The 13,774-nt window shown below is 31.5% G+C and overlaps 1 protein-coding gene across 3 annotated transcripts in view; it reads right to left on the reverse strand.

Moving 5' to 3' along the window:
- Positions 1 to 5,945: 5,945 nt before the first annotated feature.
- LOC115218738 (protocadherin gamma-A4-like) overlaps positions 5,946 to 13,774 on the reverse strand; it is a 62,488-nt gene continuing 54,659 nt past the window's right edge. For 2 of the 3 annotated variants that reach the window (XM_029788638.2, XM_029788637.2), the window contains exons 3-4: positions 10,757 to 10,919; positions 5,946 to 7,218 (exon numbers count right to left, since the gene is read on the reverse strand). In XM_029788638.2, coding sequence (XP_029644498.1) covers positions 6,947 to 7,218; positions 10,757 to 10,919 — 435 coding nt within the window. In that variant the 3' untranslated portion in view covers positions 5,946 to 6,946. The remainder of the gene's footprint in view (positions 7,219 to 10,756; positions 10,920 to 13,774) is intronic. The other variant, XM_029788640.2, reaches the window with a different exon arrangement.

The raw sequence follows: 13,774 nt of genomic DNA on the forward strand, positions 1-13,774 counted from the left end.
AGTTTTAAAAAAGATGTGATTGCTATAAAGTAAGACTCTATATAAAATTTTCTTAATGTATAAATTGAATTATGTAATTTAGCCATAACAGAACATTTGCAGAATTCTTTGATTGTGGTCAATGTTCCATATATTAACAACAGACAATTCTATTAATGCTCACTTTAGCATAACCAAAGATCCTATATGGTTTTATGCCTTAAATTCTAGATTTCTAAATTAAAATTGCTATGACATCATGCTTATTCCATGATCAAGTCTGTATTTAAGGAAATTGCTTTTTAAATATTCAAGATGATAATTATTTTTTTTTTTTTTTTTTGCATAAAATATACCATTGCAGCTATGGTTAAGTGGTTAAGAAGCTTACTTTGCAGCCACATCATTTTGATTTCAATCCTACAGCACAGCACCTTGAGCAAGTGCTTTTTATTATAGCTACAGACCTTGTAAGTGAGTTTGACTAACAGAACCTCCATGGAAGCATATTGTGTGTGTGCACACATCTATATATATATATATATATATATATATATGCTGGCGCACCAAGGTAATACTCCAGCATGACTGCAGTCAAAAATGATTGAAACAAGTAAACAAATATGTATATATATATATATATATATATATATATACATACACTCATATGTATGCTTATATATATATATATATATATATATATGTATGTATATATAGTTTAAAGATTCAATACAAGTAATATCAACAAAAAAGTACTCTATCCAGTGAGAGATAAATATCCATTTAAATACACAATCGAAAGAGCTAATATTTATAAAATACACCATGTATCTTAAAGCAATCTTTCAGGCCTGTTCAAGTATCATAGTAACATGAAACTAATTTAGTAGCTCTTATGGTTGTGTATTTAAATTGTGTTGGTCTATTTGAAGCTATATATATATATATATATATATATATATATTAGTGAAAAAGGACAACAAAACAAAGGCAGGATAATTATCTCGGGTCATTTAGAGTGTGTAATTAGAACATTATATATATATATATATATGTATATATAAATGTAATATGTGACAATTATTCGGTAGCCATGATAAAACTCCGAGTTTCATGGCTACTGAATAATTGTCACATACTACATTTAAAGATGAATTCCTCTATTTACATAATATCGAGGTCTCTTTCATTCTTTTGTTGTCGTACCATTTTTATCAATATATATATATATATATATATATATATATATAAAGGAATTAAAGGTAACACTATGCTACTTTGTAATAATCCTTATTATTATTATTGATACACACACACATTTGTATGCATGTATATGTATGTATGTAGGGTGACAAATGGTGTTAGTTTGGTTATGTTCCCATAATTAAGTAGCTTGGCAAAAGTGATTGAATAAGTATTGAATAAGAATCACTTTTAAATAAGTACTGGGTCAATTTGTTTAACTTAACCCTTCAAGGTGATCCCTGAGGATGGCCACAGTCCAGTGACTGAAACAAATGATAAAAATCAAATTTAAACGGCCCTAATTTTAAGCACTGTCAAGTCGATGGTTTTAGTAGCCTTTTTTTTATGGTAGAGGAAAGTGGACCTTTAAAATCTTACAAGTCAAGTCTATGATTTGCCTTTGATCTTCATTTGAAATGACTACAATTCTCTTTGAACTTGTGAAGGTTTGAATAGAAATTTCTTTGATGTTTGTACTTTTCTTCGTTTTTGTCCTGTTCAAGTCATAATTTTCATTCTGTGTTTAAGACAAGACATCCTATGAAGATATATATATCTGTAAAATAATATGTGAGAATTATTCGGTAGCCAAGATAAAACTCTGAGTTTCGGATGCCGAGGTATTTTATCTTGGCTACCGAATAATTGTCACATGTTATTTTACAGATAAATTTCCTCTATTTACATAATATTGAGGTCTCTTTCTTTTTTTTTTGTTATCTTACCATTTTTACCCGGCAAAAAGAGACCGATAGAATAAATACTGGGCTTACAAAAGAATAAATCCTGGGGTCGAGTTGCTTGATTAAAGGCGGTGCTCCAGCATGGCCACAGTCAAATGACTGAAACAAGTAAAAGAGTAAAAGAGTATATATATATATATATATATATATACACATATATATATATAACAGAATAAAGACAAATCGAAATGTTAATTTAATATATATATATATGCATATGCATTCAAGTGAGTAAACAAACGAAAGAAAATTATCATTTAAAACAGTTGATTGCCCTCTTGCAACTTAAAGGTACTGGCATCAAACCTATGGAACTTGAAGTTTGCACAGGGCCATATTGAACTGTTCTAAATGCTCATAAAACATGTGTTAAATGCATTTAAACTATTAGTTACAAATTTTGGCACAATGCCAGCAATTTTGAGGGAGTGGTCTAATCAATTACATCGACCCCCAGTGCCCAACTGGTTATTATATAAACTCCCAAAGAATTTAAAGACTAAGTTGACATTCACATAATTTGAACTCAGAAATTAATGATGGACAAAATGCTGCTAAGCATATTGCCTGGTACGCTAATGGTTATGCCAGTTTGCCACCTCTTTTAAAAATTGGCCAGCAAGCTACTACAGAAGGGGGAACCCTATATCTCTCCATTTCTGGCTGTGTGCTCTGTATCATGAAGCTAAACAACTCCTGACAAATGCATTTAAAATATCAAGATTTGTTTTGTCTTTATCCTGTGTTATACAACTCACTTCTTTAGCAATATAGTCTGTCCTTGCTTTGCTAATATTTATTTCTTTATTTCCCACAGGGGGATAAAAATAGAGGGGATAAACAAGGACAGACAAAGGGATTAAGTCGATTACATCGACCCCAGTGCGTAACTGGTACTTATTTAATTGACCCTGAAAGGATGAAAGGCAAAGTCAACTTGGCAGAATTTGAACTCAGAGCATAATGGCAGACGAAATACTGCAAAGCATTCTGCTAGCTCACTGCCTTGCTTTGCTAATATTGTTAGTACAACTAGGATATATGATTGGAATGTTCAACAGGCTCAAAGTCACAAGTTCTGGTAAAGTGTATTACATCAAAGCATATCCTTCAATAGATATATGTATATTGTTTACAATTGTAATTAGTATTGTTATTATCTAAAACAATTTAATTTGGGCCCATGCAACTTGTAGTTTCATAAGCTTGATACAGGAACCTGTCAGTTGCAAGGAACCAAATCAAACTGTTTTAAATAATATGTAACTCTTATAAATGTGTTGAGTGCCTCTTTCTTTTGTTTGTCCACTTACACATATTCTACCTTCTCTATTACAGATATATATACATAGAGAGAGAGCATTAATAAAATAGGAGATACAGGTAATCGAAACTGTGCCAGTGCTTTACTCATCATTTGGATTTGGTTATATATATATACACCATATTCGCCAGACATTGCCACACTTGATTATCATTTATTTTGCAGTCTTCAAAATGTTTTGGGCAGAAAAAATATGAATTCTGTAGATGAGGTCAGAACAGTACTGGAGGAATATTTTCCCTCACGGACAAGTGAATTTTTGAAGAAGGGCCTTGCAAGTCTACAAGATAGCTGAAAGAGCATTGTAGAAAATGAAGAAGAGTATATTTTAGATTTAAAAAAAAAATAACAACAACTTTGTTTATCTTAATTTTGAAAAATAAAATAAATATGAAGAACTGCATTATTTATGGGATGACACAAAATATATATCTATATGTTAGCTAGTTAGTTTGTTAATTTTTGCCTCAAACAGCAAAAAGCAAGGCCATGTAGGGGGACATGGAGTTATGTACAGGGTGGTGTTCATGTAAAGAGTTCAGGCCACTTGTGGTCAAGGGAGACTTTGAACCGAGCGGTCGTCAGCATCTTCACTATCTCGTCCGGCAGCTTATTCCACGGATCCGCAACCGGGACGGAGAAAGCCCCTATCCTTCGATTGAGATGAAATCTTCGCAGATAGAGCTTTTCGGAGTGACCCCGCAGTGGACACTCTGGAGCAGGAGTGAAGAACAGCTCTTTCAAGAGGTTACACTTTCCGCTTATGATGTTGTGAGCAAGAATGAGATCACCACGGCGTCGTCGTTTTTCTAGAGAATAATGGTCGAGCGTCTTCAGATATGTGTGTATCTTTGTGTTCATGTTTGTCCCCCACCATCACTTGATAACTGGCATTAGTGTGTTTGTATTACCATTACTTGGTAGTTCATCAAAAGAACCCAATAGAATAATTACCAGGCTTAACAGAAAGTAAATACTGGGATCAATTCATTTGACTAAAAATTTAAGCTGGTGCATGTCTTACTTGCTAGTTGTTAGGGTGTTGTGGAGGCGCAATGGCCCAGTGGTTAGGGCAGTGGACTTGCGGTCATAGGATCACGGTTTCGATTCCCAGACCGGGCGTTGTGAGTGTTTATTGAGCAAAATCACCTAAAGCTCCACGAGGCTCCGGCGGGGGATGGTGGTGATCCTTACTGTACTCTTTCACCACAACTTTCTCTCACTCTTACTTCCTGTTTCTGTTGTACCTGTATTTCAAAGGACCGGCCTTGTTACTGTCTGTGTCATGCTGAATATCCCCGAGAACTACGTTAAGGGTACACGTGTCTGTGGAGTGCTCAGCCACTTACACGTTAATTTCACGAGCAGGCTGTTCCATTGATTCAGATCAACTGGAACCCTCATCGTCGTAACCGACGGAGTGCTTCCACACTAGGGTGTTGTACTCGTGAGTGTAAGACTGGGATTTCATTTCCTGGATGATGTAGTGCATTGTGTTCTTGAGCAAAACACTTCATTTTCCATTACTCAAGTTAGCTCAAACAGGCAAATACAAGTAATCCTTTTATGGAGCAGCATCCCATCCAAGGGAAGAATATATATATGCCACAGAATCTGGGAAACTGGCATTATGAGTCTATGGTTCAGGAAAGACCTTTGATATTTTTGATATAACAGTTAACAAAATATTTTGGAAGAAGATAAAAGTTCAATAAATTCAGTTAATGAGTAGCAAACTTTCAGAAACTAATATCTCCTAATTAACCAAAATTAGAAAAGAAATGAACAAATATCATGTTTCTGAAACAATTTAAACTCTAACGAAGCAGGGTTTGACTTTCTATATAAATTCATTAATTAAATAGTAAAATCTAAAACTATTCAAATCTTCATGAACAAAATGTTCTTCACCAAGAATACAGTAACCTTCATTTCAAAACAGGAATTTGTGTGGGAGAGAAACATACTTCTCATTGGTTTAGGGAAAAGTAATGCTCCATATTAAACACTATGTGAAAATGGGTATTAAATTCAATCAAAATCTAATTTGATCGTTTTTGCTATCATTAATGTTCCTAGTTTGGAATAGTTTTACAGCAATTTGCTTACAGGGAATTTCCCTGAAGGTATATATTTTCACAGAGGTGTAATTTGTCTTTTAGACATTCATCATGTTATATTTAAACTTCCTTTTTACGCCTACCTGTCAAGATGTTGGCGAGCTACATATGTTTTTGTGCTATCTAATAGGAAATGTTACCCATGACTTTTCTTCTTTATTGAAACTATTGTAAGATAAGAACATGTCTTACTGCAAACATTGTCTCATTTTTATTTTTTGACAGCTTCTTGATGAAGTATTCATTTTATCACAGCATACAATCATACACTAGATTCTAAATTTGGAACTCTCTTTACATGCTGAAATACAGCTTTAGCTAACAGATGACATTCTTGAAAATTCTGTGAACAAATTCTTTCAGAGTTATTCCAAAAATATGTTTTTAATTAAGCTATATTGAATCAGCAACAATAAAAAGTAAAAAAAAAAAGCAAGAAAGAAGCAATATACAAAACATTTAAAAGAAAACAGAAAGGAAAATTAAAGAATTGATAAAACAACAACTCAGAAATATATAGCTAAACAGGAAATATTTCTTTTAACATCAATATATTTAACACAAATGAAAATTTACATTGTTCATGGTCGGCAATAAAAAAATTTGGTAGGAACATGCTCAAGTTCAAACACAAATAAACAATGGCTGACAATATCAGGCATTGGAAGTAAAAAATATATAATATTTCAAAATGAAATGAAGAGAGATGTATTACTGATAATGTATCAAAATAAATCACGAAATAAAGGAATTTTTTCATAAAATGGTTAGGATTTAGATGTTTATTTTGAGAAATAAAGGATGAAATCAGTGTCGTAAAAAGTGACAAAGAGAATTGTCACTATAAATTATTAAAAAAAAAAAAAAAGAAAACTGAAGCATAATAAATATGAATCTTGTTGTTAAGGTAAAAACTTAGAAATATTTTCCAATGACTTTGTTTTGTTTTTTGTTTTTTGTTGCAGCAAGTTGCGATAAATTCCTCTATCACAACCATGCATTACTTCATACACAAGTCGTAAGTTTGTCAAAGTAGCTTGAATTGTTCATCCAATGAGTCGCGGACACAGAGATCTAGATCTTAAATGATCAGTATATTATTTGCATAATGGTTCCTTTTTGAAATGAACATGATATAGTTCTTTGGATTTTAAAAATTCTTTTTACATTATTTCTTTTTAAATACCCCACCCCCCCAATACACAAACCACCACCATCAAATGCATTTTATGTTCTTTTTCTTTTTTTTCCCCTTCCTTTCTGTTTGCTATATTTAGCAAAGCCATTTTAGAAACAGAAATTTCACATTTATGTTTAATTCATGGGACATTATAAGTTGTGTTATGATATTTCCAAACTACTTTATCATGTAATCTGTGAGAAATTCAACAACTCAGTAGTTTATGTATGAATGTATAATTTTGTAAATACATACTTGCCATCAAGTGGTATTTAATATTTCATAAAACATCTGCTGTCACTGAAGTTTTTGCCTAATTTCCATGCCTCTGCGTAAAATGTAACTTCGCCATACTCTATGCATACGATAATTTGGCTACTGATGGAAATGGCTTGGCATATGATGTGAAACTGTTTTTTTCTGGTAAATTCCAACATTCTGAAGATGTATTCTGATTGTCGCTGTTTACAGAATTCTTTTTTAAATTATTAGTTTCATTTTTGTGGTCAACTTTTGTTTGATAAAAACATCTGGAAGAGGGTTTGATATCTACAGGTTTAGTTAGTACTTGTACTGGCCTGTTTTTGTCTGTGTTCTGAAGTTGTTTATATTTGCTAGAGTGGACATCTGTAAAGAGGAAAAGAAAACATATAAAATAAGAAAATAACATTTACATCCATTAAACTAAGGTCATTTTTAAGATTGTAGTTTTTTGGACCATTAATCATACATTTAGAAATTTACAATATTTAGACCCATAGGCATAGGAGTGGCTGTGTGGTAATAGGCGCAGGAGTGACTGTGTGGTAAGTAGCTTGCTAACCAACCACATGGTTCTGGGTTCAGTCCCACTGCGTGGCATCTTAGGCAAGTGTCTTCTGCTATAGTTCCGGGCTGACCAATGCCTTGTGAGTGGATTTGGTAGATGGAAACTGAAAGAAGCCTGTCATATATATATATATGTATGTGTGTGTGTTTATGTGTCTGTGTTTGTCCCCCTAGCATTGCTTGACAACTGATGCCGGTGTGTTTACGTCCCTGTCACTTAGCAGTTCGGCAAAAAGAGACCGATAGAATAAGTACTGGGCTTACAAAGAATAAGTCCCGGGGTCGATTTGCTCGACTAAAGGCGGTGCTCCAGCATGGCCGCAGTCAAATGACTGAAACAAATAAAAAAATAAAAAAATATATACTCATAGATATACACTCCATTCATAGACTCCTTCTACTGTTCACAGCCTCCATACCTACAAGTATGCTGTCTCCTTTCTCTGTTTTTTTTCTGTAGTAATTATAATGGCCTCTGTTCCTCGGAGCTGGTTTGTCACATGCTTCTTCCACTTAGGTACTCCTGAGCCACTCGTCTCTCTACTTCACACCCCACTTGCGTTTACCCACAAGCTCCCAGTTAACCCCTATGCTCAGTCCTTCCTCATAATATTATCATTTGTCTGGAATTTCTTGCCATCCTTTGACTTCCTTCCCAATATTGACTTGTAACAGTTTAAACTAAACCTTAACAACATCAGGCTCACCAGTTGTGCAATTAGTGAGCTTCTTGAGACAGCCCTCGAAATTAGTACCCACTCATCCAGATACTTTTATAGAGGCAACACTTTTGGGCAGCCCAAAAGTACCACCTCTATAAAAGTATCTCCTGGGGTGGGCCATCTTCCTCACATTCCATCTGCATGATATGTTACTTTGCTGCCCTTTCTTCCTTACTAAGCAATTAAAAAAATAAAATAAAATATACCACATTTAAATTTGTTCAATTTCTGATTGTCATCAAGGATTTTATTCCTAGATGAAATTAATTGACATAAATTGCTCAAGTTTTATGTCTTTGTCTCATAAAGAGAAACTTTTTGGCCAGATAAATTTGAAGACTTCATTTTTACTGAATTGCCAGTTGGTTTTGTTAAATTTTATTTTGTTCAATCCCTGGTAGGTCAATAGATGTTGTATTACTCATTATATTCACATAGTTTTAGATTCAATTAAAAATAGTCCAGAAAACTATAATCATAACAACACCAACTCACCTCAGATATTTAGACACTAGAGGTTAAATTTATAGAAAATAACAAAACATGTTGATAACATTGTTGACTTAAAGTCAGCTTACCATTTCCAATCCATTGGTTGATTTTTGAAAATTTTAGTTATAGTGAAATATATGATTCTGTCCAGTAACTGAAAATACAGCTGTGCTGTGAAATATTTAACTGTTGGGGGTAGTAAATACAATTTCAATTCCTATAAAACAACATTGACCTGTGTAATTTTTAACTGCAGGAGATAATTACACTATATTTCATATATTTGTATATTTTTACATTGATTTTTCTTGACTTAATAAAGATAATTTTTTTATTCCAAAATTGGAAGCTTGTAATTCAATCTCAGGATATGTGTTGTTTATTTTGTACAAGTTTATAATGTCAGAAAGCAAAGAAAACCTTGTATTTGAACCCATACTATAAGGCACTTAACTAAATAAATTTATATGATTTTTCTGTTGCAATCATTTTCTTGTCTTCCAATAAATACTTATATTAAAATTTAACCTCTTTTAATGAACTGACATCGTTCATTTCAACATTTAGAGTTCAATAATTTAATGTTTCATAACATGGCTCACCTAAGTCAGACGTAAACATTTCTTATTTTCGTTTGGTTTTGTTTTCCATTTCTTGTTTTTTTTCTTTAACTAATAATCATCTTTTCTTAATCAACAAAGAGAATGTTTTAGAAAGTTTATTTGATTTTAAGATAACCTATTTTTTAGCTTAAGCATAGCTAATGACTTCACATCTACACTGCATCTTATCACTTTTTGAACCATTTAATAATCATCCATTTGTTTAATGTCTGATATTTTTACACTAGCATGGTTAAGACAGGGCAGATATTGAAGTTGCATTTTTATGGCCAGATGCTCTTTTTGTTACCAACTCTTCCCTCTTTTCCAAGTAAGGGGTTCTTTGTTCCATCAAAATTTGAAAGCACAGAGCAATTGTGGTTTGTTGACAAAAAATGTCAACAAAAGTCTTTGCTGTAACCCAGCCACAATGTCACTGCTTGCAGCTGAGCTGCAAACAGTGATGAGATCACAAGATATGACCAAAGCTCAGAATAGACAGTAAGCATTTTCACACACACACACAAATTTCTTATGACCCTGCTCTACTTGTTTTTAGCAAACGTTATGGCCTTTGGTCAATACTGACGCATTATTAAATACTGAAATTTTGTAAGAAATTTTGTGTCAAATTAATTCCAATATAGTTACATATGATTTATTTTGTCAAAGTTTTAAGGAAGAGGACAATAAATTAATCAAAAATTTTTAGGGACAAAAATGTGTAATCAATCCCAACTGAACCCAGAAGTAAGTAATACCAAATTAGCTTAAACAATACAGCATATAACTGCATCAAATTTTAGTTCCACTATATTATAACCATCATCATCATCTCTTAGATATCCTTCCTTTATCTAATCTAGTTTTTGCATTCCTTTAGAAATGCTTGGTCCTCTCTGTTCCAAATACTTAGCTACTGTCATCTTTGTGTAGCTTCTTATATCTTTCCTATGTTACAGAATTTTCAAGAATAAAAACACATAATAAGAAAAAGTAAACAAAGCAATGAAATTATAGAGAATGTTGGAGGGAAAAAAATGATGAAATAAAATACAATTTTTGAATTATTGCAAAAGGAAAAAAAAAAAAATCATAAATCAATAAATCATAAAGGTTAATGTCATTATTATCCTTTAAAAAAATCTGAACAGTAGAAAGCAACAATGAAGTAGCTGGAACAATAACTGAACTCTGATATTCAGGTACTTGGGTGGATTTTGCTTTTAAAATGGTTGGTTCCCATTAAAAAGCGACTACTATGCTGTTTAGTTTGATTCAGGAACTACAAAGCTGAACACTAAGGTTTTGCTAATGTTTACACTTGTCAAATATTATTGAAGAGATAATATATTATTTGGTATATTTGCTGTATTCTTGCAATAAGTTATAGTGATAATTTTTTCCATTATGAAAAAAATAGCACTTTTTTTTTTCAGTTTATTAAATTGATGTTTAGAAAACAGAAAATTTAAATCCTATTGCACTTCTACCATTCTTAAGTTTCTTCTCTGTACATACCTGGTAATTCTTCATAGAGTCCAGCATCTGCATCGCTCCAGTTCTGCCCATTATCAGCAGGAGGTGATTTTGTGGAAAGCTCATTGGAGCGGCCAAGGGATATAACTGTACACAGTTTATCAATTCTGCCATCAGATGTCATGGGTGTTTCTTTAATACACATCTGTGTACAGCAGAAGATAATCGTAAAAATCAAACTAAGTAATATTTAAATATGCGATTTGCTTTTATATTACTATATATGTTTACCTATTATTATTATTATTATTATTGTTATTATTATTATATATGTATATAATTATATATATAGATAGATACATATATAGACGTACATACATATATACATATATATATATACACATATACACACACACGTATATATCTATATATATATTTACATGCTTATGAATGTCTTTGCATATACATGTACATACACACATGAATCTATATATTTATATATATATATATATATAAATAGACACACTCATACATGTGAATTTATATATATACGTGTTTGTATATATGTCCATGTATATATATGTACATACATATATACATAGATACATAGATACATATATATATATGTGTGTATATATATATATATGTATATATGTATATACATACATACACATATATATATATGATGTAGATTTAAAATATGCCAATATATATCAACTCTACTAAACGCTTGATCATCATCATCTTTTGAATAATTAAATACATTATATAGTATGCATATGCACATATACATCCTTTGTTTGTCTATTGTTAAACTTTTTTACTGCCTTCAGTTTTTGGACTGCAGCTATGGGGAGACAATACCTTGTAAGGTTTTAGCCAATTACATTGCTCTCCTCCCACTAAGTATCTATTTGTGTTCATGGCCAATTTTATTCATCTCTATAAGTCAGACTATTATGTAACTTAACATAAAGGGACGGAACTTAACAAACACAAAATTCTACGTATTACTGCAAACATACACATAGACACAAACGCAGTCATAGGCACACACTCACACACACACACACACACACACACACACATATATATATATATATAATATATATATATGTGTATGTATATATATATATATATATGTATGTATATGTATAGATATATGTATATATATATATATATATATATATATATTATATATATATATATACAAAAATACACATGTGTATATAAATATTTATGTGTGTGTGTACACCACCGACCTCCTTCTTTACATTGGCATACAACCTGGAGCCATTTGGTTATGACTGAAATTTTTAACTCTGCAACCATGCTCCTGCCTATTTTTATGCATACATACACACATACATATATATATATATATGTATATACACATAGGCATATATATATATGCATATATATGCATATATATGCATATATATATATATATATATATATATATATGTATATGTATAGATATATGTATATATATGTGTATATATATATACATATATATATACATGCACATGTACGTACATATATGTGCATGCATACACATATATAAATATATACAAATATTTATATGCATGCATATACAAATATGTATATATAAACACAAGGGCAAACAAATCATGAGAAAAATAATTCTCCAAAAATTAATTAACTAAGATCTAATTAATTTTGTTATTATCTGGAATGACTATTTTAAAAAATGATAATAACAGACTCAATAATTGCTCGAAATACGGATTAGAAAAATAGCCGACAACTGATGAAGGGTCGGTCCTTGTGTTGCTTGTCTTGTTTTCCTTTTGTTTCTTTTGTTGTTTGCAAAAAATCCCTTATTCCATGTCCTTGTACTTCGTTTTTTTGTTGTTGTTTATGTTTTGTGACGTCCTGTGCCGACATATGCATATGTATATACATATACATGTATGTACGTATATATATGGGCATATATACATTGTTTGTATTATTATTATTATATATATATACACACACAGACACATATATATGCATATATATATACATGCATATGTATGTCAATATATATGCACACGTTCACATAGACATGTTTAAGCACGTACATATATTTATATGTATATATATATATACATATATATTCCAGAGTAAACACATAAATGCGAAACAAGGTGGAAAAAAAGAGTACCCAAAAACCAGTGGTAGAGTAATATGCTTTATTTAAAGCAGCAGAAAATTCTACAAAACCTGTTACTCTGAGTTTCGTGTTGCCGTTCATCGGACAGCTTTTGCTAGCAAAAACTGTCCGATGAACGGCAATGTGAAACTCAGAGTAACAGGTTTTGTAGAATTTTCTGCTGCTTTAAATAAAGTATATATATATATATATATATATATATATGTATGTGTGTGGGAAAGCACTTGACATAGTACCAGCAAGATAAAGAAAGAAGTACTCATTATTAAAAAAAGTATGTTTAATGTTAGATTTTTACTAGAAGCTGAAATATTTTACTTATAGTCCGCTGAGCTTCAAGATATCAATTTTCAATTATCAATCAAGAAATAATGTAAATGGAACAAAATAGAAGTAGTTAGAGACTGTTAAAAACAAATTAATATCTGTCATTAATTGCATGAAGCTTGTCACAGTTTTGGAGTTAAAGGATATTATTGGTTAAGCTGTTTGAAATTTTACTCAAATCTCACCAATTCAAAAGACTGGAAACAATAAATGCAGAAAAATTATTAATAAATAATTAATTTCCAAATCTGCATCAAGCTTTGTTCCATCAAAGTATGATATTTGTTTTTGATTGCTACAGAATTGGTGCATGAATGTACAGAAGCTCAGCGGTAAGGCAGTGCAAAATTATGTCTTGTAGCTTATTATGTCTGTTAATTAAGGTAAAAAGACACAAAAATTATTTTACCTCTGGATACTTAAAATACTTGCTATGTCATCAGATAAAATTATTCATATTTACTCGTTTACTTGTTTCAGTCATTTGACTGTGGCCATGCTGGAGCACTGCCTTTTTAGTTGAGCAAATCGACCCTAGGACTTATTCTTTGTAA

Source organism: Octopus sinensis, linkage group LG14, assembly GCF_006345805.1.
Source record: "Octopus sinensis linkage group LG14, ASM634580v1, whole genome shotgun sequence".
Taxonomy (NCBI): domain Eukaryota; kingdom Metazoa; phylum Mollusca; class Cephalopoda; order Octopoda; family Octopodidae; genus Octopus; species Octopus sinensis.